The sequence below is a fragment of the Zonotrichia leucophrys genome, chromosome 2 (genome assembly GCF_028769735.1).
Source record: "Zonotrichia leucophrys gambelii isolate GWCS_2022_RI chromosome 2, RI_Zleu_2.0, whole genome shotgun sequence".
In the NCBI taxonomy this organism is placed as follows: domain Eukaryota; kingdom Metazoa; phylum Chordata; class Aves; order Passeriformes; family Passerellidae; genus Zonotrichia; species Zonotrichia leucophrys.
This window is the reverse complement of record NC_088171.1, coordinates 87,417,820-87,444,687: the sequence shown is the minus strand read 5'-3', so window position 1 is coordinate 87,444,687 and position 26,868 is coordinate 87,417,820. Positions and strand designations below refer to the sequence as shown.

General features: G+C 40.0%; 1 protein-coding gene and 1 long non-coding RNA gene across 3 annotated transcripts in view; both read left to right on the top strand.

Moving 5' to 3' along the window:
• Positions 1-7,144, top strand: part of TMEM245 (transmembrane protein 245) — a 77,600-nt gene extending 70,456 nt beyond the window's left edge. For both annotated transcript variants that reach the window (XM_064705600.1, XM_064705599.1), the window contains one exon: positions 294-7,144. In XM_064705600.1, coding sequence (XP_064561670.1) covers positions 294-336 — 43 coding nt within the window. In that variant the 3' untranslated portion in view covers positions 337-7,144. The remainder of the gene's footprint in view (positions 1-293) is intronic.
• Positions 7,145-12,359: 5,215 nt separating this feature from the next.
• LOC135443229 (uncharacterized) lies at positions 12,360-26,441 on the top strand. The gene is made up of 3 exons (XR_010438899.1): positions 12,360-12,491; positions 25,038-25,142; positions 25,313-26,441. It is a non-coding gene; the product is annotated as an uncharacterized LOC135443229 (long non-coding RNA).
• The last annotated feature ends 427 nt before the right edge of the window (positions 26,442-26,868 follow it).

Here is a 26,868-nt window from a genome sequence, read left to right as displayed (position 1 = left end):
CAGTAGCTATTTTAATGTTATTACTGTCTTGTTAAACTATGTAGGTTAGCTCATTATACATGTAAGTTGAAGAGGATTCTCTGCTTGTCAGAAATAATTCTTTGCCTTATTCACATGAATAGTGCTGTCTCCTTTCATCTGTGTAATTAAGGAGAAAAACTGCTAATTGGACCTGTCTGTAGTCTCCGGCTTGTAAAAGTTACATTCCAGTTGCCATGTATGAAACAGATAGAGCTTCCTGGGCAGATTTGTGTCTTACTTTTCACTTTTGTTCTCCTCCCTCCATCTCCCAGGTCACCTAGAGAGAGCCCTGAGGAGAAGATGTCTGCAGAGTGAGGGAGGTGCTGGGCTGTACCCCTGCAACATGAGGGAACCACTGTCTTCTGTCTTGGGTTCACAACAGCCATGGATGGCCTTCTGTCCCTTCCCAGCTGTGCCTGGGGGCAGCTCACAGGGAAGCATAGATTGGGTTTTAAGAGAAAGCACTGGCCTTACATTATTTTGCACTTTGCCTCTTCAGAGAGAATGTCTGCTTCCCATAGCTTTGCATACCAACACACAGTCAGCTGCCTTGTTGAAGACTTTGAAGACCTTCTGTCTTAGCAAAAGAATAGTTAAGAGGACAGGTACATCCACTGGAGTCGTTATCTTATCTCCTGAAATTACTAACTTGGCTTTTATTTATTGGATTATTTGTCTTATTAAACTGTAGTAGCTTTAAAGAAAGCTGTAATTCCAAAATATTTATTTTTAGGCAATCTGGTGGCAAAAGAAGGGCAAACCACTCATTGTGAAATGAAAGTATAATGTAATAGTTTGCTTCTCCTCAAGTTGTTTCTTTATAAGCTTCAACCATCATCTGTAACTCATAATAACACTTAAATATTATTCACTTACACGCACTGAAATTTAATGTTGTTGGAGACTGGTATTTTAAAAATCTTCCTGATATTTATAGAAATGCAAACTGTTAAATGTGAATTTTCCTCTTACTGACATAGGAAGACTTGTTTAAATAGTTTAAGTCTTACCCCCATTTTCAGCAAAATCTGATAATATTTTGCTGTTTATGCACCCTCCCAGTGGAGTCATCTTGTCAAGTAAATTTAATCAAAGGCCTTAAGTGTTTTCAGACAGTAGTAATGTAGGATGGTCACATGTCCTTCCAGTAATTGGAAGAAGTTTCATGGGGATTGTTTAATGTTGGTTTTCAAATGCTGTGGCTAGTTTCATTCACTTTTTAAACAAATTTTAGTACCAGAAAGAAAGGGGAGAGAACATAGATTTTGGTTTAGCTTATTTGGGGCTTTTTAACCCTGTAAAGCAGCTGGCCACATATCTTGCTCAGATATAGGATATATCTATATATATTAAGGTGCATCTTATTAATAAGCAAAGATCTTGAATATGTAATTTTACTTAAAATGCGGCTTTGGTGACATTTAAGGCCTTTTGTATTGATTGTCAAAGCATTTTGACACAATGGATCTTTACAAATGGATCCTTTTTGTAAATGAGAAGTGGGGTTTTGGTAAATATTTCATACTTGCACAGCTTTTCTGCAAATCCAGTGAGGCCCTAGTACAAAGTAGCAGATGCACTTGCTTAACCAAAGAACCACCATTCAGTTTCCAGTAACTCGAATTGATTTCAGAGTTTGATTGATAATGAGTTGTACAAAATATAGGCATGCCTTGTATTTATTGTTGACTGTAATTCAGTGCTTGAAACAAAGAGATCTTATCCAGGGATAAGGATATCTAAGATATGTGCACAAACAACTTGCAGATGTTTTACGTGAGTTCTAGGAGTGCTGACAAATTTGGAAGGTTCTTTCTATGATATTGTATGTATTTTTACATTGTTTTGAAAAATACATTGCTATGGAAGGTGATTGGAAAGCACTCTGGTACTGAGTAAAGAAGAAAGTCCTGCTGTATGTTTGCAATAAATAGGCTGCCTAACAAGACACAAATACTCTGCTCCTCAGATTTTCAAAATAAGCTGCTGCAATTTTACTGATAAAATTGTATGTTTTAAATGAGAGGGGTTACGTATGCTGTTTGTGCACACTTGCAGGTATGTGTTTGAGGGACAGACTTGAGCTTAATTTAGTAGGACGACTCAGGTTTATCAAAACATGGAAACATACCATTTAATATTTTAAATTCTGAAAGATCTACAGATCATTAAGTGAATAAGAAGAATGTGTTGGTTGAATCAAGTATCTGTTTCATCTCCTTGGTTTTGTGGCTTATGAAAAAGCTTAAGTGAAACACACTTTTGTAATTGTTGGTGTCTAGGGTGAAGGATGTGGGGAAACCTCAGGCTTTACTAAAATACTCCTGCAACTTTCTAACCAGGTGGAATGAGACCACCATGATATTTAGGCAACTTCTTTATTGTATTACTTTTTTTTAATTCACAGTTTTGCACTGAATTGTTGTGTTCTTGTTGTAGCTTCTTGTAGACAGCATTGAAAGTACCTCTTTGCTCACTGGTCAAGAAATGTTTATTGTCCACATTTGCTATCCCATTTTCTGAGACAATCTTTCATACTCCTGTGGTACTCGACTTGGTCATTTTAGAGTCATTAAAATGCATTATTTTGTTTGGTGTTAAGTTTTCTTCTTCCCCTTCAACCAATTGCCTTTGATCAAAGAAGGGTCTTTGCTGTGAAAATTAAAACCGTGATTGAGACACCGTTAACTTCAGTAATGCAAATGAGTAAAATCACCTGGGAAGACACATTGCTGTTTTGAAATGTTCCTTTTCCATCGTGGAATCCTTTTATACAGAGAATTCACATCTGATGGAATGTTGTTTAGTTTGTCCTCCTTTGAAATGAGGCTTCATTTTGATGCTTTCTGTTTCAAATTCAGCTCAGACTTGCCATGAAGAACCATCCATAGTACATGTAGTAAATGTAGTCAGTAAATGTAGCTTCAGGAGCTCATGCTGTCTGCTGTACTTGATTGAGGAACCAACTATATGGTTCAGTAATGGTGCAGTAACATATACAACCAAAAAGAAAAGAAAAATAAAGAACAAAACTTCCAATAACATCTTCTTGGAATAGGAAGTAATCACTGATTTTCACCATGTTTAGGAAAAAAACCACAAAAATCCCCAAAACCACAAAATACCACCTTATGAAAGAGCATACTTTGATTATTTTGGGTTTCGTGTTTAGCAAGTGTCTAATTACCAGCAGAAATAGAAGAACTTGTCATTGAGTATTTAGCAATCTATATTATTTTCTGAGCAGACTCAGCCTTTGTAGGAATGGTTTAGTATAGATCAGTCTTGAAAATAATCAAACTGGTCATTTTGACATCTGGTCTTTGAAAAGTGCCAGTTCATGGTTGTATTGCCTCATCTGCAAAAACAACCAGCAGTTCGGTGGGATAAGATTTTAGTACATGTATTGTAGCTTTCAAAAAAACCAGCTGAACTCCTTGCTCCAAGATCCCACAACAACAACCACCCAACCAATAAAAAAAGCCCCACTACTCTCTGCAGTGTGTTTTTTTAGGGGAGCCATCTTTTCTGCTTGCTTGGAGGCAAGAAGTTGATGCTCTTTAGCTTTACTGTAAACAGTCATTCCAGGAGCAGGTACTTAGTAAGTGTATTTAGTACATTTAGTGTTGAATAATTTAGAGTTCAGAAGGGAATGCTCATAGTAATGCAAGACAATGTGGTCTTAAGGTATTGTGAAATTCAGCTGTGGTGGTTTTTATCGTTCTCCTTGGGGAATTGCAATCAAGTGTGGTGCCAAAGGGCTGGTGCTGTTTCTGGCACTCGAGTCTGAGTTAGCCTTTCCTTGCTGTACCTTGGCTGAGCACTGCTGTAGCAGAGCTGGCACAGCTGACTGTGTCACGTTAGCTTCAGGTCACTGTACATACCAGCTTAATTGGATCCATCAAGGAGCAGACTGCAATGGGCAAGAACCTGGCACACGTTCATTTTGCCAGCCTTACTACAATGTGGTGGCTTTCAGCACAGGTGCACCATGACCAATTGGGAGCAGAAATAACTTATTTTGAAAGGCTGCTTAAAAAGAAACAGTTTAACATTATAATAATACGTATGATGCACATTTTTCAGAAGGTGAGTTGATACCCACATGTTATTTCTATGCAGAGATATGTGCACATGTGTATGTGCAGGTACACTTCTGCTTGTCTGATTTCAAGCTCTATGGGGCTTCTCTTAAAAACACAGGGGAGGAGGATATACTTCATGTATATTTTGTCAGAGATTATTGGAATAGGAAATCCATAATCTGTTTAGTTAAAATAAGAAAAAAGCATTGTTCAGGGGAAGTTAGATGCCGTCTCCAGTATTTTCCATTATGGTTATAGGCATAACTTTTGAAACAGGTGTATACTGCAGTGTTCAACATTGTTTTTCAGAAAGCCTGAATAAACAAAACTGGATGAAATTGTTCTCCAGTAAAAGCAGCAGCTGAATTGTGTTTGCTCTGCTGCTGATCCCTAGTACTAGGAATACTGCAGTGTAGCCTTTCCTTGGACCTGATCCACTGAGGATGGAAAAATGCCATTATTCTACTGAGATTCCATAGCTTTGCATCATTGGTAGTGGGTGTTTCCACAGCTGCCTTTATTCAAACATTGTGTGTATATTATATTGACTTTAATATAATATAAACACAATTTATATTGTACATTATATTGTAAATTATACAATTTATATTAAAGTCTGTGGATGGTGCCACCTTAATGGATGCTACCTCTGGAAGTGGCTGTGATTTCCTTTGAAGGTGCTGAAGGGTGCTGGGGTTAGAGGTAGCATTCATTAGGTTTAATAGCAGAGGTAGCATTCTTCCAGAGATGCAGTTGCTTACCTTGAAGTTTCCAGTTTTGCAAGAGAAAATTGATTTGCCAGATAATCTTTATTGAGTATCAGCTGACATCTCTTAAATCCATGGATGCATCATCTTTATAAACTCTGTATTGATTTGTATTTCAGAGGGTTTCTTCTTAGTTCTTACACTTTTTGCTGAAGCCAACTCAACAATTTCCTTATTATTTCTATTCTAACAAACATATTCTGTTCTAACAAACATTAGGGAGACTTGATCTTTGACCTGGTACTGTCTATCTGTCATTTTACTAAGGTACCTTAATGCTTTATGGTAAAATTTTCCAAAATTGTTTTTAAGTGATAAAATTGGAAATAAGTTAAAAAAAAAACCAATGTGGAAAATTAGGGTTTTGAAAGAAACAATGCCAAAAGTCATAAATATATTCAGGGATTCTGGGTTTGCAAATGTATATATTGATATGCAGTGTTATATAAATATTGAGAGTCTCTGTCCTAATCAGACTTTAACTGAAATTTTGTCTTAATTTTTTTAAGATACCTGAGAACAAAATAGTGCCTGTACATAATGAAAACAAGCAACATTTTCTACAATTCATGTTTACTTGATACAGATTGAGGAAGAGCCAAGCAAATCCTGGTAGCGTGACTACCACTGTTTTATTGTAGTTCATGTAAAGTAGAGAAAAGCTGCTAGTAATGCATTGCTGAGAGGTTGCTGTTCCTGGAAGTATTTGCACACATCCTCTAAAAACTGCCAAAATAATTAGGTAATGAAATACAGCTTCAGTTCCCCAGACTCTTAAACTCATCCACACCCCCTCTGGTATCTTGTTTGGAATATGGTTTAGTACATGAGAGTATTGCTTCCATCCACCTTTGGGAATTGATTCGAGGACTGGAGGCATGCTTTTAGTGTCCATATTGAAATAGTATGTCAAATTCAGGAAGGAAGGAAGTGCTAGTTGGAAATAAATGCATCCTTGATCTGCTCTGCATATGGATGGACTTGGACAAATATAATTCATGTTGCATTGAATTGAAGGTTAATCTTTTAATATAAATACTATTTGGCGACACCAAAGCCAGGTTTGAGTGAGATGCAGGGCAGATTTGCTTGCAGCAGGGTGAATCTGCAGTCTGATAAAGCAGAGTGAGTGCTCTAGCATATATATATATATATATAAAGAATTTTTAGAATGATGTTTTTAAAGCAAAAAGTTGATTTCTTCTCCTAGCCTCATTTTTTACCCACTAGAGTGTCATAGACAGTGATCCAATGAGAACCTAAAGTCAAAGAAATGTTTCATGGTATTCATGTAGATTAAATGTAAGAGACATCACAAAGCCAAAAAGTAGCCACGCTGCAAAAGTTCATTAGGCTTAAGAACTGGCACCTGGGCCATAAGGTTGGAAAAACAAAATCCCAGTATTTACTACTCTTCCTGCCAGTCTCAGCCTAAACCAGAATCTTTCTCAAGTATCAATAAAAACTACTTTTGTGTTGTTCATAACCTACTGTCTGTGTAGATCAGTGTTTTCAGCTTGTCATCTGTCATCATGTGTATATTCAGCAAGCATTCAATTTGTTCAGATTGTTGCCTTTAAACACCGATTTTCTGTGCTTTAGTGATTGTTGGATGGTTGGAAACCAACTTTTTATATCAGTAGTTAGGTTCTTACCTATATATATATATTTATATATGCTAGCTAGCATTTGATGTTTTGGTCAAAAGATGTGGGAGGGTTGGAGTTTTTTTCCCTTGGGAAATGTCACCAAACCAAATCCAAAGAATGTTTTGACATCCTATCCTAAGGCTGGCTACATCCTACTCAAACCTAACAGCAGATGTTTTGCATTACAGAGCCCAGGTTGTTCTAAAGTGTGTGTTCCTCCCAGGCCCCATGGGGATTTGGAGCAATAACTTCTATTGTCTGTTGACACGAATTTTGTCTGTATCTGTGATACATCTTCAGACTGGAACTGTGTTCAAAACTGATCAGTAATTGGGTTTGATAGAGTACCTGGTTTTGCATGTAAAATACTGACAATATAACCCCTGTGTCCATCTGTGGCCCAATGAAATGTGTAAGTTAAGGTTGAGAACTACTTGTGTAGACTGCAGAGGTATTTAAACTAAATAATTTTGATTGTGTGCACCAGTCCTCATCCTAATAAAAATGGGTTTTGTAGCAGTTTAAGAAGCTTTTAACTTGATATTGTATTCACACTTGCAGTCCTTTGTAAGCACAGAATGGTTAATATATTTTGAAATAAAATGCCATTATCATAAAGAGAGCTGAGTTTGATTTGAACGATGGGTTCTTTGGAATCAGCCCCAGAGGCAGCAGTTAATGTGGTGAAATAAAAGGTGTGCTGGAGGCAAAGATGGATTTGCAGCCCCTGTGTGTAACTGATGTCACTGAGAGAAGCCATATTTCACTTTTCCTTGCATTTTCTGTGGGAAAGGGAAGGACACAGGCTCCAGGGTAGCTGTGGCTCAGCTGGCACCTGGCAGCTTGCTGCACTGCTGCAGTACCACAGCCACACATCCAGAGCCCACAAAGGCTCCCATTCAGCACCTGTAAGTCATTCAAGTGGCTTCCATTATGGCCTGCTCTCTGAACTGGAAATGGTTGTTTAGTGCCTGAGTGGAGTTTTAGATCATTCTAAAATCCTGCATGATCCTCCCTGCATGACTGCTCACCTTTAAAAATGAGATATGGCTGATGGTTGCAGTTTCCAGCCCTCTCACTGTTCTGGGAGCAGCACCTTGAAGTATTTCCTACAGGAGAGTCAGTATTAGCTGGTACCTCCTTGGTTCTCTGAAGGGGGCAAACTTGTTTAATGCATATACAGCAGGAGGGGTTTAACAATTGACTCTAGTAACATAATTATGATTTTTTTTTTTAATTGAGGCAAGTTTTCCAAGGTTCTCAGAATTTCTTTTAAGTTAGAACCAAACCAAATGCACCTGTAATCAGACAAGCCAAAGCACATCTACCTCTGTGAGAACTCCTTAGCTCTTGTATGGGTTTTTTTTAGTCATTTTATTGTGCACATAATGGTATTTTTATTAAAGAAAATAAGGAGTTCTGTTAAACACCTTTCTCAGATAAATACATAGTGATGTAGCACCAGCCTATCCGCTCAGTCTCAACCATTTCTTCACAATAGTTCAGGAGTTACATGTTCAATATAGTTCATGAACATTTTGGGAGTGGGAGAGTAAAGAATATGGAGGAGTTATCAGGCACATAAGCAAAAAATGTGCTTTTGGGTTTGACCAGAGATAGAGTTTAAAAGATTGCAGTCTTTTGGCTTTACCACATAGAAAAAAGCAATTGCCATTTTGAGAAAAAATATACCCTCGACATTCAAATACATCTAGTTGACATCCAAACACATGGTGAATGATAACCAAGAAAACTGAAAGCCGTTCAAAAAGGCACCAAGATGGTATCTCATGCTGTGTATAAAATTTTGTGCTGCCACTGAATTATAGAGTATAATCATATCAAATGCAAGAAGAATTCAGCTTCCGTACTTCTGACTGAAGGATGTTTATATCAGTTGGCATAGCTTTATATCACACAATTAATAGCTTTCTTCTACTTTCCCAAACCAGAAATTACTCTGAGCAAACTATTTTTCTCAAGGAAGTTCATGTTTCATATCATTGCAAGTAGTTCTTTCTTTTTGTTTTGTTACATGAGGTAATCTTTGAAATTAGAGTATTAGTGCTGCCATTGCCTCTGCTGCTACCTGAGCATTCACCCTTGCAAGTGTTCTGGTGAAGCTGGCAGATGCAGGACAGTTTAAGGAAGAGGCAGGTAAGGCACACTGGTCTCCTCCACTGCTGTTAACCATTCTTGCTGTTGTAACAATAACTGTAAAAATCTCCACCTGTTCCTTCAGCATAACTTCATTTTAAACAGTGAGGGTACTTGCAATACATGCGGGTGAAAGCAGGGCTCAAAAGTCTGCACCAACAGCGGTGTGGGGTGGTTTGTTGGGTTTTCTTTCTTTTTTTTTTTTTCCTTTGTAGACTTACAGCTGTGCGCACACGTGCATTCTTGATTCACAGATGGAATCAAATCCTTATGCCTTAGATAACTGTTTGCTTTAATTCTGCCTTTCTTACCAGAATCTCATTTTTTTTATTAATAAAAAGTAAAACCAAGATTAGCTTTGGCAAACACCTGCTTTTCTTTGCTTTAGAAGACAAACAGCAGAGAGCCCATTGTGATAAAACTTTGAGAACTTTTGGTGCTTTCGGAATTTGTTGATAAGTATCTTTCAGCTGAAGTTGTCTGACAAGTTTTAGGGAAAATCACATGTAATCTTGGCTGGCCTGACTTAAGCCCTCCTTTTGTTTTATGGGAGAGAGAAAATTTTAATTTAGAAGCTTTGCATGACTTAACATAGCACATCCTTTTTAAAGCACTGCTGACTGCACACTTGGATTGCTCAGAGATTGCTTCTTGGAGAGAAGTCAGGTTGAAAATTTTGTACCTCATGTTTCTCAATTTTCTGAAGAAAAAAATTCTCAGGTCCTGAGTGTAATCTGGCTTGTTTAGAAAAGGTAAACTTTGGTAAATTTTGGCTTGTTTGAATTTACCATGGAATTATATAATATGCTGAGTTTGAAGGGACCCATCAGGATCATTGAGTGCCATCTCCTGGCCCTGCACATTACACCCCAAGAGTCACACCATGTGCCTGACAGCAGTGCCCAAACACTTAAGTTCTGTCAGGCTGGTGCTGTGACCATTCCCCTGTGGAGCCTGTTCCAGTGCCCAGCCACCCTCTGGGTGAAGAAACTTTCCCTAATATCCAACCTAAACCTCCCCTGACACAACTTCAGGCCATTCCCTTGGGTCCTGTCACTGGTCACCACAGAGAAGACATCAGAGGAAGATATCCTCTTCCCCTCATGAGGAATTTGTAACAGCAGTGAGATCTCCCTTCAGTCTCCTCCAGGCTGGACAGACCAAGTGACCTCAGCTGCTCCTCATTTGGCTTCTTCTCCAGACCCTTCACCAGTCCTGCAGTTTCTTGGGACATTCACCCTTATGCTGGTGAGTTAAATTTGCTGCCCCCCATCTGGGGTTATGGATTGAAAGGCTGGGAGCATTTGATATGGAGAGTTAGAAATTAATCAGTGACCAATGATACAAACAGGTCAATGATCACCAAATAACAATAAGCACTGTGGCAAAGAAGCATTTCCATATCATTCTTTTCTACCTCAATTTTGCAAAGAAAAGTAACAGGACTGTCACAGTTAAAATAATTAATCTTTTGTAAGATGGTGCAGTCAGTGACTTGTAATGATGAATATGTTTATAATTACTATTCAAGGGAGTATATCCACGTAGGTTTATCAAACTAGAGGTATTTTCAAGACCTAGTCTCATTATCTTCAGAACTCAAATTGATGACAGCAAACATGGGAAATAGCAGTCCCTCCCACCTCCCACCAGCCAGAATCATTCCAGGGGTTTTGGCACTGGACTGGTGATTTGGAGGGTTTACATGGTAAATGTCAAGATGACCTATGTTCAGTAAGTGTCCACGTACAGTTACAAGCCCCCAAAAATAGAACAAAACAATTTAGTAATATTGATTGACAGTTAAAGAACAACGTCATTATTTTATGTTTGCTGGTTGAAAGGAGCTGCAGGTTTTTTTGTGACAGTGGGAATATCAGTCTTGGAGTGAGAACAATGTGAGGTCCAAGAGGACTTTGTGGTGCAGACTTTCGTTGTAAGATTTTGTTTAAATGTGATGAATTTCCAAAAAAAACCCCAAAGAACCAGTCTGGGCATTTCAGAAAGGGAATCTAGATCTTATTTTTATCAAAGCAAATGGTTGCTTAGATGCCTGTCAAAGAAAGGTCCTAAAAGGTCATCCTTCCTGAGATGTGCTGGAACTTTTTCTTGGTGAAGACAGTTCAATTCTGCTCATTTCAATTCAACCTGGTAAGTCACAGCATCCTGTTCAGATGTCTGATGGAAAGCCTAAAACCAAATTATATCCCCTTCATGAGGCAACAATGTCAGATTTTCTTTAGTTTTGTTTTCTTTTTTTTTTTAAGTTAATCTTCTACAGAGTTTTTCAAACAAATTCTGTTCTGTGTAAAGTAAAGGCTACTGGCTTTTGTCAAATGCTGCTTTAGCTGGAGGCTTTCAAGAAGTGTCTGTGACAGGGCAATTCAGCAGCTTGCACACTGGGAATGCCAAACCTTTTATTGTGCTTCCTGGTGGTCTGTAACTGACATATAATAAGTTATTTCTTTGCTTTATGAAGCACAGTTAGTAGGTGGGTGTAGCCAGGCTGTCATTGCTGCACTATTGCAGTGGTGCTTTTGCTGCTCCCATTTTTTGGTATGTCCTGACAAACATAAGCTGCCTGTACACTGTAAAGCCAATTTCTTCATGAAGATTTAAAATGATTTTTTTTTCCCTTCAAGAGGAAATAAATTTGATTTCCCCTTTGAAGTGCTGCCAGTTACCGTGAATTGATAGAATCCAATATGTTTTCCTAGCCGTATTTGTCTGGGAAAGTGTCAGCTAGTTTGAACTCTCTGCCTACCATCACCACTGGTTTCAAAGCATTTAAAAGCTTGCCTTCAACACACTTCTGCTCTTTTGTGAGAGTAAATGAATGCCCTGTGGTGACAAAAGCTTCCAATATATTTAATTTACTAGCCAGAATGAACTACCTTGCAGTGGTAGCTACTAAGTAGCTAAACAGAATTTTCTCAGTATCTGTACGAGAACATCTGATTTGCCTGTGCATTTTCAAAAGTTTCTGTTCTCTTTATATCTCAGGAATAAATATTTGAAGAAAATGAGTTGTAGCTCTCCCAGCTGTAAGAAATTCACCATGGCCATAGAGCAAAGATACCACCCTCTTCCCTAGACACAACAGCTGGTTTTCTACACCTAAGCCCTATCTTTCAAAGTAGAAGCGCTCTGAATGTACATACAAATTAAATAAAATTTGAAAAGCAATTATTTGGCTAAATTTCAGTGATGAAGAGGTCTCCTATCTTCTGGGCAGTCATTTGTGTGGCAGGTCTTGCCCAAGGGAATGCTTCCCTTTGAATGGATCGTCAAGAATTTTGTTGACCTCATGGACTCCTGTGAGACCTGACAAACACCATGTCAAAATAGGATCAAGATTAAGAAATTCGTAACACACATGAAAACTTAATTAAAACATAGTAAGTGACTATAGAAATAATAAATAGATAAAATAATAATCAGAAATAATAAAAAGACTACTTTTTAAGGAAACATTGTAACTACTTGAAGGTTAAGTGCGATAACTCAGTGTGGGGGGATAGAATGTAAGAAAATGAAGATAGTGCGGAAGGTAGTCTCACACCTGAGGAGTTGCAGCTGTACCAATCACCAAAGATTAGGAACAGGCCTGGCTTTACCAGGCCACAGCTGCATCCAATGAGGATGAGTGCTATAAAAGAGTGGGTGAGCTAGGTGAGGAGAGAACTGGAGTTTATGGGCTGTGCTGTGAAGAAGGAGGAGTCTGTGCTGTGAGGAGATACCCATGAGAAATCACCGAGGAAGTATGGGAGCTTTGTAATAAGATGGCAACAACTCAGGATTTGCAATGACAGGTAAAAATTCTTTCTTAGAAATCTTGATTGCTTGCCAAATTGATCTCATTAATAGAGCCAGATGCAAGGTAGTGCATTCAGAATTACACATCTTTTATGAGGATTATATTTTGGAAGCTAATCCCCCTTAAAGCATTCAGGGTTCAGTTTAGTATCTTACAGGGTGAAAATCAGTGGTGTTGGATGATGAATGGTTGAAACAAGTCGTTCTATAGGTGGCTGGCTGGTGTTTCACCATCTCCAGCCCTTGTTCTTGTGGGAGACTTTAGCCTGCTGGATGTCTCCTGTAAGCTCAAGGAGGCAGTCTAGGAGGTTCCTGGAGTGAGTGGAAGAGAACTTTCTCACAGAGCTGGTAAAAAATGAGCCTGCAGGGGCAATGCCCCACTAGACTGTGGTTTGCAGACAGAGGAATGTTGGGGGGAGATGTGATGGTCAGAGGCTGCCTTGGGACACAGTGACCATGAAATGAGGGCATTTTCAATAATTAGAGAAGTAAGGGGTGGAGGGGGGTGGTGTTAGATAAAGTCCTCTGGATTTCCAGAGGGTGACTTTGGCCTATTGGGACACTGGTTAGAAAAGTCCCTTGGGAAGCAGCCCTTAAAAAGAAAGGGGCTCAGGAAGGCTGGATGTACTTCAAGAGAGAAATTTTGAAGGTGCAGGAGCAAGTTGTCCCTATGTGCTAGAAGATGAGCTGCCAGGGAAGAAGATCAGCCTGGCTGAGAAGAGAGCTTTTGCAGGAGCTCAGGGAAAAAAGAAGGTGTATCACCTTAGGAAAAGGGGCAGGCAACTCAGGCAGTGTTTAAGGATGTCACGCAGAAAGAAGATTAGGGAGGCGAAAGGTCATTTAGAGCTTAACTGGACTGCTTCTGTAAAGGATAGTAAAAAGTGGTTTTTTAAATGCATTAGAAACAAAGAAGAGCCAAAGGAAACCTCCATGCTTTATTAGGTGTCAGGAGGGAATATAGTCACCAAAGAAGGGAAAAGGCTCAGGTACTTGGCACCCTCTTTGCCTCAGCAGCAAGGCCTGTTATCCTCAGGACCACTGGCCTCCTGAGCTGGGGGACAGGGACAGGAGGAGGAAAGGACCCCCTGTAATCCAGGAGGGAGCAGTCAGTGACCTGCTGAGCCCCTTGGATGCTCAGGAGTCCCTGGGAGCAGATGGGATCCATCCCAGGGTGATGAGGGAGTGAGTGGAAGGACTCTCCAAGCTGCTGTCTGTCATTTGCCGTCAGTGCTGGCTCACTGGACAGCCCCAGATGACTGGAGGTTGGCCAATGGGACACACATCCATAAGAAGGGCCCAAGGAGGATCCAGGGAGCTTCAGGCCTGTCAGCCTGGCCTTGGTGCCCAGCAAAGTCGTGGAACAGATCCCGTTGAGTGTGACCACAAAGCATGTGCAGGGCAACCAAGGGATGAGATCCAGCCAGCACAGGTTCAGGAAAGGCAGGTCCTGCCTGACCAGACAACCCAGCTGGCGGGTGAGGGACAGGATGTGTGTGGGTTTACCTGGATTCCAGCAATGCCTTGGACACCATCTCCCACAGCAGCCTCCTGGAAAAGCTGGCAGCCCTCAGATTGGACAGGAGGGGTCTTTGCTCGGTTGGCATGGCTGGGCCCAGAGCAGCTCAGGGAGCTGGGGTTGCTCAGCCTGCAGGAGAATTTATCATTCTCTACAACCACCTGAAAGGAGGGCACAGCCAGGTGGGCATCAGCCTCTTTTCCCTGGTAAGAAAGAACAGGACAAGAGTCTTAAACTGCACCAGGAGAGGTTTAAGTTGAATATTAGGAAAAATTGCTTCAGAATTTTAATCAACAGAAGAGTTGATTAGATATTGGAATGGACTTCCCAGGGAGGTGGTGGTGTCACCATCTCTGCAGGTGTTTGAAGAAAGACTGGACATGCCAGTCAGTGCCATGGTCTCGTGGAAATGTTGATGTTGGATCACAGGTTGGACTCGATGATCACAGAGGTCCTGTCAAACCAAACTGACTGTGTGAAGTACAATCCTTGGATGTGTAAAATGATAGCACCATGTATGTCTATGACAATAATGGAACTGAAAAAATATTCAGGCTAGTCCTGAAGCTCACACACTGGAAAGGGTGTTTGACTGTAAAAAGGTTCTGAAATTAAAAAAAAGGCAATTCTGTCCTGACATTTTTTTCTTCTAATGTGAGATTAAAATAATGTTATTTTGGTGTTTAGCCAAGAAAAAGCTCATTGATGTTGGATTGATCAAAGTCTAGGGAAAAGCAAATTGAAAAATCAAAGAGGCCTCTTTTCAAGTAGAAAAAATGTCAATATCAGGTAGCTAGAAGTTGATTCCAAACAAATTTGGACTCGAGTTAAGGCACATGTTGTAACACTAATTAACCAACAGAAAAATATCACTGATGAAGGAATTAATCATCCTTGAACATTTAAAATCATTCATTGCACTGTCTAGGACAGCTGAGTTTCTGAATTAACCCAAGTCCTATGACTGCTGTTTTGTAGGCTGGAAAATAAGGGCTAGAAGAATTGTTTTATCTCAAAATTCTGTGAATACTTAGAATAGGGAATGTTTCATTCAGTTAAACTCCCTCTTGTATTTAAAGCATTCATAACTGTCTGAAGAGATAAGCAAGGCCTGCTGTCTTGGTAGCTGTGAGATCAGCATCTGAAATTTCGAGACAGTTCCTTGCATGCTTCTGAGCCCTGTCCTTTAAATGTATCTTTTTATTATAACACAAAAATTGTGGCTGCACCAAGGGCATTTTTGCTGGGGATTTAGCAATGGAAATGGTTTCATGAGTCATGCTGAAGCCAGATAAATTTTTCAGCTCTGTATGGCTTCACTTTGATGTTAGCTTGTTGACTTTCATGTTTTCCAAATAAGTACCTGTGATGTCGAATGAAAAAACATTCTGTATTTTCTGTCATTTTCAAAAAAGTGATGCCTTGCCTTGATCTCTCTTAACAGCAACATTTGCTGCTTGAGGAGCTGGAAAATGTTGTCAAGTTTTCTGGTTTGCTTAGATGCTGCTTCATTTTCCTCAGAGCCAGTATGTTTTCTGGAATGGCCTGTAGTTACTACTTATCCTCCAAGTATTAATTGCTCCTTAGTGAAGGAGCAATCTAATCCATCATGCCCTAGAGTATGCAGGAATGACCTTGCAGACTTGCTGAGTTGGAAAAGTATAAGAAAGTCCCATTGCCTTGACTGTTTATTCCATTGGTTTTGTTTTTTAATCCTTATGAAATCCAGTTCAGAAGATGAACTGGGTAAATTGTTGCTGGTGGCAGCCTCTTTATCACAGTTAAGTGATACTGAGGCAGTGGTGCAATTTTTGTAAAGAGACAGACCCTTTCCATGTCCTGTTTGCTCATGACTAAATTTTATCTTTAAAACCATTTGTCCCCTCATAATCAAAAAAAACTCCCAAAGCAAAAAACTAGTGGAACATTTTTGCTGATACATGGAGTTCCTTGTGGAAAAAGATGGATATTCCTACTGCCAGACAGTTCTTTTTTCTTTAGCTCTTTCCAGATTAGGGTATTTGGGTAACTTGTTAGCAGCAGATCTCAGCCTACTGAGAAGCAGGGGACTGTTGTTAAGTGTTTATTATTCACAGATAAAATGAGGCAGTGGGAAATTCTTGGTGGGATAAATAACATTGATATCACTGCTTTCATTACAAACAGCAGGAGTTAAATCAGATACTTCAGAGGCACCAGAGTTAAGCCCATGTACATAAGTCATTTTGAAAAATCCCACTCTGCAGAGCTCACTTTGAAGATGGAGAAAGCCAGTGGCACATCAGTAGAAGAGATCAGGGTTTTGTTTTCCTGTGGGTCCTACCTGAATACAGACCACATCACGTGTCTGCTACCACCAAAGCTGCTTTACCTGAAACAGGTTTTGGGATGTTGCCTCACCAGGAGCCAATGTGGGTTCTTGTAAAGATGAAGCTGAGTGATGTGGGTTGCCAGGGGGAAAGAGCCCTTTAGGTGTGAACAGAAGAGCCAGTGCCTCAGGTGGGGTCCAAAGGAAGGGAAATCCTGGCGGGGCGAGGCTGCCTTGGGGTTAATCCATGTGGCTGCCCCTTGGCTGCCTCTTTCCTGGTGTCATTCTGCTCTTGGAAGCAGGAGCAACCTGTGGGAAGTGGGCATCCCCCTTCTAGATCTGGTCTGAGCTGTCTTTTGACTCAGTGGACACCCTCGTAACTTCTGAGGGATTGTTTAAAGTTCACACCAGTTGTAAACTATTGAATCCTCCTGTTGCTCACTGCAGATTGGGTTTACAGCTGCCTTTTCCCTGCTGAGGATTTACAGCTGCTTTTTCCCCACTGAAAGGCTAAAAAAGCAATCATTGCTCTGCTGCTGGTTCTGGCAGTGTTGCTGTACCAGGGTTTCCTCAGGCTCTGTCACAATTAAAGGCTTGGACTCTCATTCTGACCACTGAGAGTGTTAATTATCTTTTGGGTTTCATTCCTCCTTTTCTCTCCAGGCAACCCATTTCTTTTCTGTGCCAACTAGTATAAAATATAGACAAGCAGGGGAAGGTGTTATTTGAGTGTTGGTCCACATCCACTCAGAGACACTAAGTGGGGGAAAGGGAATTGGGATTTGTATGCCCAATATCACAATTGCTATGATGAACTCCTGAGTTCATTTTAATCCTTGAGGAAACTGAAGTTTGTGGGATTACTGTTTTTATTATTGTGTTCCCCAGAAGCTTTTTTTTAGCTGAATCTTGGCAGAGCTAAAAGGTGGTTTTAGACAAATCTTGGCAGAGCTAAGCTGTTCAGAAGCAGACACACACCTGAGCTCTCCCAAACCTGAGACAAGGAGTGGTTCCTCTGCTTCTGGCAGCTGCACATACTCTCAGCTGACTTATTTTTCATGTTTGAATTTGGGCTCCTGGCACAACAGAGAAGTGACTGATACTGTTTTGTAAAGCAGGGCCAACATAAGCATTATATACGGGATTTTTAAAATTAGCTTGGTGATTTAAACACTAATTGGGGATGCAAGATCAGCTTACTCTTCTTCCTGAAAGCAGCCTTTGTGGAATGGGATGCTATTTCCTTGCTGCTGCTACTGTAACAATTTCATGTGAAGTAGATGAATTAATTTTTATATATAGAGGCTAGAGACTGCTGCTCACTCCATTTTAATAGATTTTTAAATATTCAGTGGGCAACAGAACAGCTTTAACTGAGCCAAGAAACCACCTTCCCAGCTCTAGATGGGGAAAGCAGTTAGGAGGGAAGAGTAATGTCTTGGTGTTTTAGGCAGCAAAGAGTATTGAACCCTCTCAGGCACGTCTTTAAACACCTGGCAGCTGGGTAAAAAACAGGCTGGATGCAATCCCCTTTCATCTTGATGCTTGTTAAGGGAAGAATTATACCCTGCTCTTGTCCACCAGAAACATGCTTTTAGGAGGAGGTTCCAAGCTTTTAGTCCTAAGCCAAAAAGCGTTGCCCCAACAGTGCCAACAGAGGCACCAGTGAAGATGATTGTGAAATATCTTTGCCTGAATGTCCAGCAAGCAGAGCTCAGAGCATGGCTGTCTGTGGTGGAGGAGGAGGGAAGGAAAAAACCCAAAGATATGATTCTGAATTCTGTAGGACTTGCCCACTCAACTTGCCTTTTCCAGAATATCTGCTTAGTAGGTTTCTGGTTGGGTTAGAACTCCATGAAATGCAGACACTGCTCTTCAGAGGAAAAGCATTCTGTCAAAAAGTGAAGGCATCATGGCTGTGCATTGTACCCCATTTTCATGGAGGACTAAACTCTTCCAGATTGGGGTGAGGCTGCACACTTAAAAATGAAGAACTACTTGGCAGCCTACGTTATAGAAACTTCTTAAGATCTTCGTTTAGCAAGTTTTGATATTGCTTTTTGTGGCTGTGCTGATGACCTTGTTCTTTCTAGGAGCTGCAGCTCTTCAGAACAATTATTATCTTGCGAAGAATTTTGATGTTTCAGAATGAAATTGTGATTAAAACAGGAAGTGAAACCATAGGAAAATAGCACTAAAAGCAAATGCAAGCATTCCCCACCTGAAGTGGCAAATTTAAAATGTGGCTTTCCTGAAAAATGAATTTAGAGTTTCTTTCATCTGTCATTGACCAAGTTTCAAATTACTTTTCCCAAGGTGAATGCAGGCCTATATTTGCATTGAATACATAAATTTCACTGGAGTGTTCTTCACCTATTATCTGAAATATTTGCTAGCAATTGTCATGTTCCTGTAAGGAAAAAAAAATCCACTAACAAGCTTTTAAGAGGTGAATTACTTATGGAAAATTTCCAGTTGTCCCAGGTTCAGAGGATATGGGAGAATAGCCAAAGTAGTCCAGCAGAGAAAAATTTACTGCTGGCATGCTATGGGACACACCAGACTAAAATACAAATTTCATCTTATTTTCAACAACAACGAAAAGGTGTGGAGGAATGATTCTCAGTACACTTCTTGTTTCACATTTCATGAAGCAACAAGTCAAAACTCTCATTGGTTCTGCTCTGGAAAGTCCTTTCTGGTAAGGAGCACTCTAGGGACTGTGCTGGGTCTGTTGACCTTCAGGTACTTTGTGTGTTCTTACAGTGAATCCATTGTGGAATGCTCCTGCAGACCTAATCCAGCCCAGGGCTTTGCTGCACCTGCAGGGGCTGGTGGCTGTGGGAGAGACAGATGCTCTGCAGGCAGCTTCATGCTTAATGACAGCCTAAAGCAGACTCTGGAGAAAGAAGGAAGTTTCAAGTCTCTGTGCTTGCTTTACTCCACCTTGATATATTTGATTTGGACTGTATGGTCAAGTTAAGACAGAGTTAAAATATGCTGGTCTGGAACATGGTGAGCAGCACGATGCAGCACCTACCTATTGGGAACCCCAAATTCATTCATGGCTACCTTCCTTTTCAGAGCAGCCTGGAACAGTAGCTTAAATAGACTTTTAGGCAGACAGTTAAAAACATAATTAGAAGTTAGATATGAATAGTTACATGTGTTACTTTTAAGTGAATCTATAGTCACAGCACGTGATGAGTGCGATGGTTGATAGAAAAGAGTGCGCTGTGTTTGGTTATAGAAATGTGTATTTGACAAATTGGCACAAACTTCAGTAGATAAAACCAGATAGAAGTGATGTCATAAGAATTCTCTTAAGGCTTATGTTTAACGTGCACAGTCATTATTTCTATTCAATATTATCACTTAGTTGGCAAATGATTCCTGAGTTTACACTTCTTTCATATTTTTCTTCTTAAAAAATGCTGTTGGGGAGACCAGAATTCTTGGAAAGGAAAAGATACTAGATCAACAAAGCAACAAATAGGCTTTAAACTTTCTAAATAGGAGTGTTTTTTGCATAAAGACATTGCTTCTGGTCCTATCCTTAGCTTACAAATAGATTATTTGGAAGATAAAATGGATTAGAATGTAGTAGTAGTTCACTAAGCTAGAAATTTCCAAGTCTACTATATACTCGATATACTTCTATAATCCAAATGCTTTTGTAAAACAGGCACTCAGCAGTGACCTTAGAAAATAAAGGTAGTTCCTTTGGCTCAGGAGAAGTGTGGTTTGCAAGCCTGGTCTAACTACATTGTTAAAACAGTTACTCCCAGGAGAGAGATCCTGATTTGCAGTGAACTTATCTAATTACTTGCTGTGGTGTGATAAACTGTCTTATCTTTCTAATATGTACTGTAAATACCTTGGGAGAGATGTGTGGTATTTGCATATATTACAGTTTTATCTCATTGACACTTGATAAATAATAATAATCCCATGATCATCAGAGTCAGCAAATAGTTTCATCCTAGGAACAGCTTACTATCAGGTGCAATTACTGGCTAACTCTTAAGCCAACAGTTCTGGAGAAACTGCTACTTCCAGTGGATTATTTCAGAATTTTGTATGCAGTGTTGTCAAGAGACTTACATTGTTGTACATTAAGGCTGTTTTATCTTGGGGAAAGTATTTGTTGATTGGCTTTGTCTTAGCAGGAACTTGGAAGGCTGTGTTGTCTGATGCATAATTAACACCTGAAAGCAAAGGTCACTGAAAAGCTTTAGCATTTAACAGATAATGCTGGCGCGCAGTTGAATAATTTTTTATTTCTTGTCTGGAAATATTTTTAAGATCTCAACTATGGCTTTTACATACATAATAGAGCAGGCAGCTATTTAGGCAACTCTTGCACAACTTTTCATAAATATTCCCTTGACAGCTGAACATTTCTACCTCAAGTATACATTTTTCATAGAAAATGATGCTGCTGCCAGTTTCATTCTGAAGTCTGTCAGGGAAAGAGTACTTTTGCTGTTGACGTTCTCATTGGATTTTCAGGTGTTGCTGTAACATTTTTCTCCTTTGTTTTATACCATCTGTCTTGTCTTTGGCCAAAGGAAAGGAGATCAGCCACACACTCCCTGTGGATGTTTTTGAAATGGTACAGGAAAATCTCATTTTGAGTACCTGGTTATCTTTGGAGAGCTTAGCTGCATCCTGAGCAAGACGAGTGAGGAATCCAGAGACTGCAAATAAGCCAGAGCATGATTGTACACGTCTGAATGTGGTTCTGTTGGATTTATGAAATAGAAATATAAAAGACAGCACTGACTGCATGTGTATAGGTATCCTTGAAGGAAGATCCCCTTGAGACAACAGTGCTCTTCAGCCAGTGCTTTTCCCAACCCTGAGCAGAGCCCTGGCCTGGGCTTCAGCTTTGCAGCAGGGGGAAGTTCTGCAGGTGGGCAGTGAGGCCCCTTGCTGCAGACACAGGCTACAGGTTTCTGCTTTTGTCTCTAACAATTATTTAAGCTGCAGAGAAATTCTCTAGCTGCAGTTGATGATGGGGTTTTAGGTGGAGGGTGCAGGGACAGAGATATTTGCCATTCTCCTCAGTCTCTCATTCCAGTTAACAGTGAACCCTCTCATAGTTGTATTGTCAAGGCCCAAATTCAGGCCCAGAACTGAGTTACAACAGCTCTGCTTGTCTCTGCTTGTGCTCCCAGCCCAGGGGAAATGCCAGGCAAGTTGATTTAATAAAGTGTGTTTCAGCAGAGTTGCTTTACCTTTGTCTCTTCCCTGGTATTGGAGCATGTCCATCACATATTTTCGTGCTCATAGGACCCAGGTTGCATGTTCAAGCCCTAAGGTGTCACCTCTAGAAAAGACGGGGGAAAATCTTTTTTTTTCATGCATAGTAAAGCACAGAAATATAAATGTTGTTTTGCTAAAAACTTGACATTTTAATTTCTGTTTTAACAGGAAAAGTTAAGAAACCACTGGATTTACTTTGTAATACTTATATTTTAAAAGTGTAAAAGTTTCAAAAGTCTGACTTCTTTAAATACTGTTTTCAGTGTTGCCCATGAGGGCTAGATGCTGTTATCTAGAAACTGTGTGGTACACCCTGTGAGATCTGCCTTGGAGCTGATAACAGATATCCTTTGTGCATGATAATCTTGAGGCCTCAACCGTGCTTCAGAAAAGATGGAATTCAGCCTGTCCTTCTGCAAGGGGGTGTTCTGAGATGCAGGAGAAAGGGGGGCCACAATTGAATTACATGTTCATTTGTCTTGGCTTCCTCTTGCCTTTCCTACTGCAAAACCTCTAAGTACAACAGTTATCAGATGATTGTTTTTGCGTCCTTTGCAGTGGAATAAATACAAAAACATTTTATAAATATGAATGATGTTTATGCAAAATAACGATGAAAGCAATTTTTTGTATTGGATGAGCAAGCAGCTGGAGGGCTGTGCCCAAAAAATATCGTAGTTGTTGTGTGTTTGTGTCTGCATTGCAGAGACAGCAAAGAAGTTATTTAGCTTTAGCTGAAAAATCTGAAGTGATAATTACATCTGTGTGTTTATCAAACATCTGCAAATGTTTCCATTTCAGTGAACACAGCTAGTGCCTCCCACTGGTTATTTGTAACCATCCCTCTGAATCAGTGTCATGAAGAGCTGAGATTTTTAGAGCATAAGAATGCAGTTTGCTATTGTGGAAATAACAGAGTCACATGCTGTCTGATGAAATGTCAACCATGAGGTTTTTCAGTCTGAAAAATTGTGCAAAAGAAGTGAAGTAAAAAAACAAAAACAAAAAAACCCACGAAACCAAACCAAGCAAAAAACCAAAAAAGTATCTAAAAACATTCCATGTCGCACTTCTGTGAATATATTGAACATATATTTTACAAGTTGGTGTGGAAGAAAAATTGCTGGTAAATATGACTTTCGTGAAGATTTAAACTTTCTTAGAGGTTGTGTTTTTATGCAGGTGCAAAGTATAGTTAAGGCTATGTAAATACACTGTATTTTCTTTTTCAAAGATTTTTTTTATTTAGTGTAAAAGAAGTTGGTGCCTTTTCCCTAATTAGGTAAGTGTAATTACTATTTCATATTTGATTTTTAAACGTTCAGTAAAATTTAAATAAGGAAACATTAAATACAAGTTTGAGAGATTTTGGTAATGTAAGTAATAATTTAAAAAATATTTAAACTTCTCTCCCCCCACAAAAAAAGCCATCAACCACCCCGCTATAAAACATAAGGATATTAAATTCTTCAACTTTTAACTAAGTTAAAGAGTGTTGCATCAGCACCTGTGGCCCAGAGTGAAACATTCCACATCTGGAATGTTTCATGTAGGATGGATTATCAGATTCCTCAGTTTTGAAACTTCAATTTCTTCTACCTGTGTACTAGTCAGACAGGAATTTGTATAAATATTGTAGTAAATAATTCATCTACAATTTAAGAACAACTTGGCAAGTTTTAAAAGATTAAAACCAGATAGAGGGTCCATCAATTTAAATACATTCGGCTTGGCAGACCACTTAGTTTTTCAGAATAAATAGGTGAAGTGAGGTTAATTACTGTCTTCCAGCCTTGGTTTCCTATACATTGTGAAGGAAGAGATATATATGAAGGTAGGAATGAGATTTGATTTTGATAATATTTTCCTTGGAATCAATTCAAGCTGACAGCTTTAAGACCTCAGCTCTGGAAAATGCTGAGCACCTGCAGCTGTGAGCAATCAGTGGCAGCCAGGAGTGTTTTCCTTTCAGGAGGGCAAGCCCTCTGTGAGGAGGCCTTCTCAGCAGTGAAGAATGAATGGGTTGAAGGAGTATATGCACATGATGTAAAAACATTTAAGGGGGAGGTATGAATCATGTTGGGTATCATCAAATAAGTATGGTTGTTTACTATTTGAGAAAACGCAGGCACAAATACAGTTTGCTAGGTGAACAGGAGATTCCCAAGAAAATACCTGCACATTTTCATAAAACTACAATGTGTTTCTTCATTTGAAATGTGAAGAAATGTGGTGTTTACCTTATGTAAAGCATTTGTGACTTCCTTTTCTATTCTGAATGCTTCACGATCATCCAATAGGCAGTGGGCATGATTTACTCATGGCAGCATCTCACAAGTAGATAGGAGTCTCAGGGTGATAATATAGGACAGGAGGAAGAAACCTAGTGTTTTCAGGAAAATATTTTGCTTTCTAATAAAACAATCACTGCCACAAGCAGTGACAATCCAGTGATGCCTTCTAGAAGCTGGTGCAGAGTATTCTGGTGAAAAAACAATTCACTGCCTGTGGCACATAGACTCTAGCAGATGAATCACCACTGAAAGCCTGTGTTTAACAGAGTAGCTATCTAAGTTGATGTTAATAGCAGGCATCCAGGCCTTAAAGGTTCTTAAATCCACTTCAGTGGATATTGATTTGGATAATAAGAAATATTTCCTTAGGGAAACACTTGATAAAAGAGCTTAAAGCAAGGGGAAGTGATTTTGCACAGCAGTGAATGTGAGGAAAGAGAATATTTAGCCAAACAGCAATCTCTGTGATCAGCTGTGGTTCTGACTTTTTGTGCTGATGCATCTGAAGAGTTTGGGCACCTCCCCTGGAGCCTGCAAGCCCTGCTGCTCTCGGGGTGCTTCTGCCCTTGACAGGAGAGGCTGCTGCTGCTCCTGTGTGAGCTCACCTGGGAGAGCAAGCAGGGGGTGTTAACCCTTGAATAACCTCAGGGCTGCAAGGGCTGCTCTCCAGAAGGGCTCTGCCTCTGTGAGTGGGGCTGTGAGGGTGCTGCTCTGCAGGGCAGTAATGTGCCCAGAGGCAGCAGCCCTGTGCCAGCCTCTTCCAGCTCCCCCAGACCTTCAGGTCTGAAGGTTCGCTCTGCCACTGCTCTGATGATGTGGGCAAAAATTAGCAATCATTATGGACAGACCTGGCCTCAAGTTTAGACTTGTTCAGCAGCCTAGATTCTGCCACATCAAGGATCAGGTTCATTGCATTCTGCATTTACGCCAGGATTCTGGGATAGGAAGTGTGTTTGAAATATGTGCTGAGAAGTACCAGCAAAGGGAGAGAAAGACAAGTGATTGGTGACAGACTTTTCTTATGAAAAAGAGTGACTTCTCAAGATATCATGTGTGTTTATTTGGACCTGGGTTTTAGTTTGCTCTTATGATACTTAAATTAGAGCTAAATAAAAATATATCTTTTTTTTCTGTCTCCTCTCACCTCCTACTGCAGTCCAGACTTGCCTGACATTTTTCAAATGCAAGATGAGTGCTGCCCCTGAGGCCTGGGCAGTCTTCCCTGTGCTGCTGGAACAAGGTGATGATCCATTTGGGCAAGGTGAGGACAGTGTCACTGCAAGCAGAGGTGGAGCTGCACTGGAAGCAATCCTGTAGTTCACCCCCTTTCAGTACTCATTTGCTGATACCCAGTTCCCTGAACATGGGCTCTTCTCTTTGATTCCACACCCCTCCCCTTTGCTTTGCATTCCAAACCTACTGATGTACCAGGTGCTGTGAGAGACCCTGTTCACATCAAGATGACTTAGAAGAGCCTGAGTGAGTGGGATCTGAGGAAACTGGAGCTTGGTGGCAGTAGTGCCCAGCAGTGCAGCTGGGAAGACCCCAGGGAATTGTGACTGAAAGGGGTAAATAAAATGTGGATGCAGTGGAGTGTAAAAAGATTTCTGGAAGATGGGTTTTGGTACACTGCTGGTGTAACTGGAGAGCTTTGAATGACTAGCTAAAGCCCAGATTATTGTAAAGGCACTCTGATAATGGAGTTAAGGGATTAAGTGATGTGGCAGCAGTGACAGGGGACACTTTGTGATTATTCTCAGCGTGTCGGCCAGATGAGAAGAAATGGAACAGGTGTGGAGACTGGATAGGAGGAAACAGATACAGGGCACTACACAAATAAAGAATTTAGAGGTGGAAAAATTAAAGAGATGGACTTTGTAATTCCAGACAATTCTTGAGTTACCTTTAGAATTGAAAAACAGAGGCAGAGTTTGTGGGATAGTTTATATCCTTCAGAATAGAATGTATCATTTTTTAAAGATATTTAAGTGACATGCAGATATTTTTTGAGTAAAGTGAAAACCAGATTTTGTATACAGCAAGTTTCAGTATGGTGAATCTCTCAACTTTCAGGTTCCTGAATATTTCAGGAGGAAGGTAGAGAAAAGTGGACGACTGATCATGTGTTTCAAATCAGTTACCTTTGATATGCTTTGAAGAAGGAGGGAAAGAATAAATGTCAACCTTCAAACAGGAGTTAAGCATGAATAGTCTGGGTAGAGGTATATGCCAATCTTATTGGGGAGGCAGCTGCCTCATGTCTTTGCCAACAACATAACTGACCATTACTAGACAGTATCTTGATAAAAAGAACTCTCCTTTCGCAATTCTTCTATTTAAGTGCATTTCAGGAGGCACAGAGAAGTGGATGCAGCTGTGTTGATGCTGGGAAAAAGAGGGGCAAAAAGGTATTGTGAATTCATTAGCAAGCTCTCAATCCTGCTTGGAATATACAAATATGCTGACAGGAGAGGGAGAAGAAAATGTCGTGTGAGTTTTGGTTAGTCCTTGCCTGCAGGATTGTATCTACAATCGCAAGTGGTCAGTGCTTCAATTTTTCATTTTTACAGAGGACTTGGATGCCTTGAGGAATGCCTTGAGATGATATTTTATACTCCTTTTCAAAGGCAGCAGTCGGCTGGGATGAGTGAAACCTTTGAGGGTTTGTGAATCTGTTCTTTGAGGTCACACAAGCAGATTGATTTTGTGACCTTATAATAAAAAATATCTGGTATGTACAAAAGCCCTGTAATAGAGTTGACAGAAATAGAGATAGTCAAGGAAGTAGAATGTAACAGATAGAAGGTAAAAGTAAAAAGTCAATAAGGGAAAATACAGCTCAAGCAATTACACTTCCATTCCTATGGCAGGCATTGTTACCCATTCTTGTGATTGCTATGTCACAGTGGTTGTTTTTCTTTTTAACATCTACAGAAAACGAAAGAAAATAAAGTATTGAAAGTATGCTTAGAAGTGATAAAAATGAG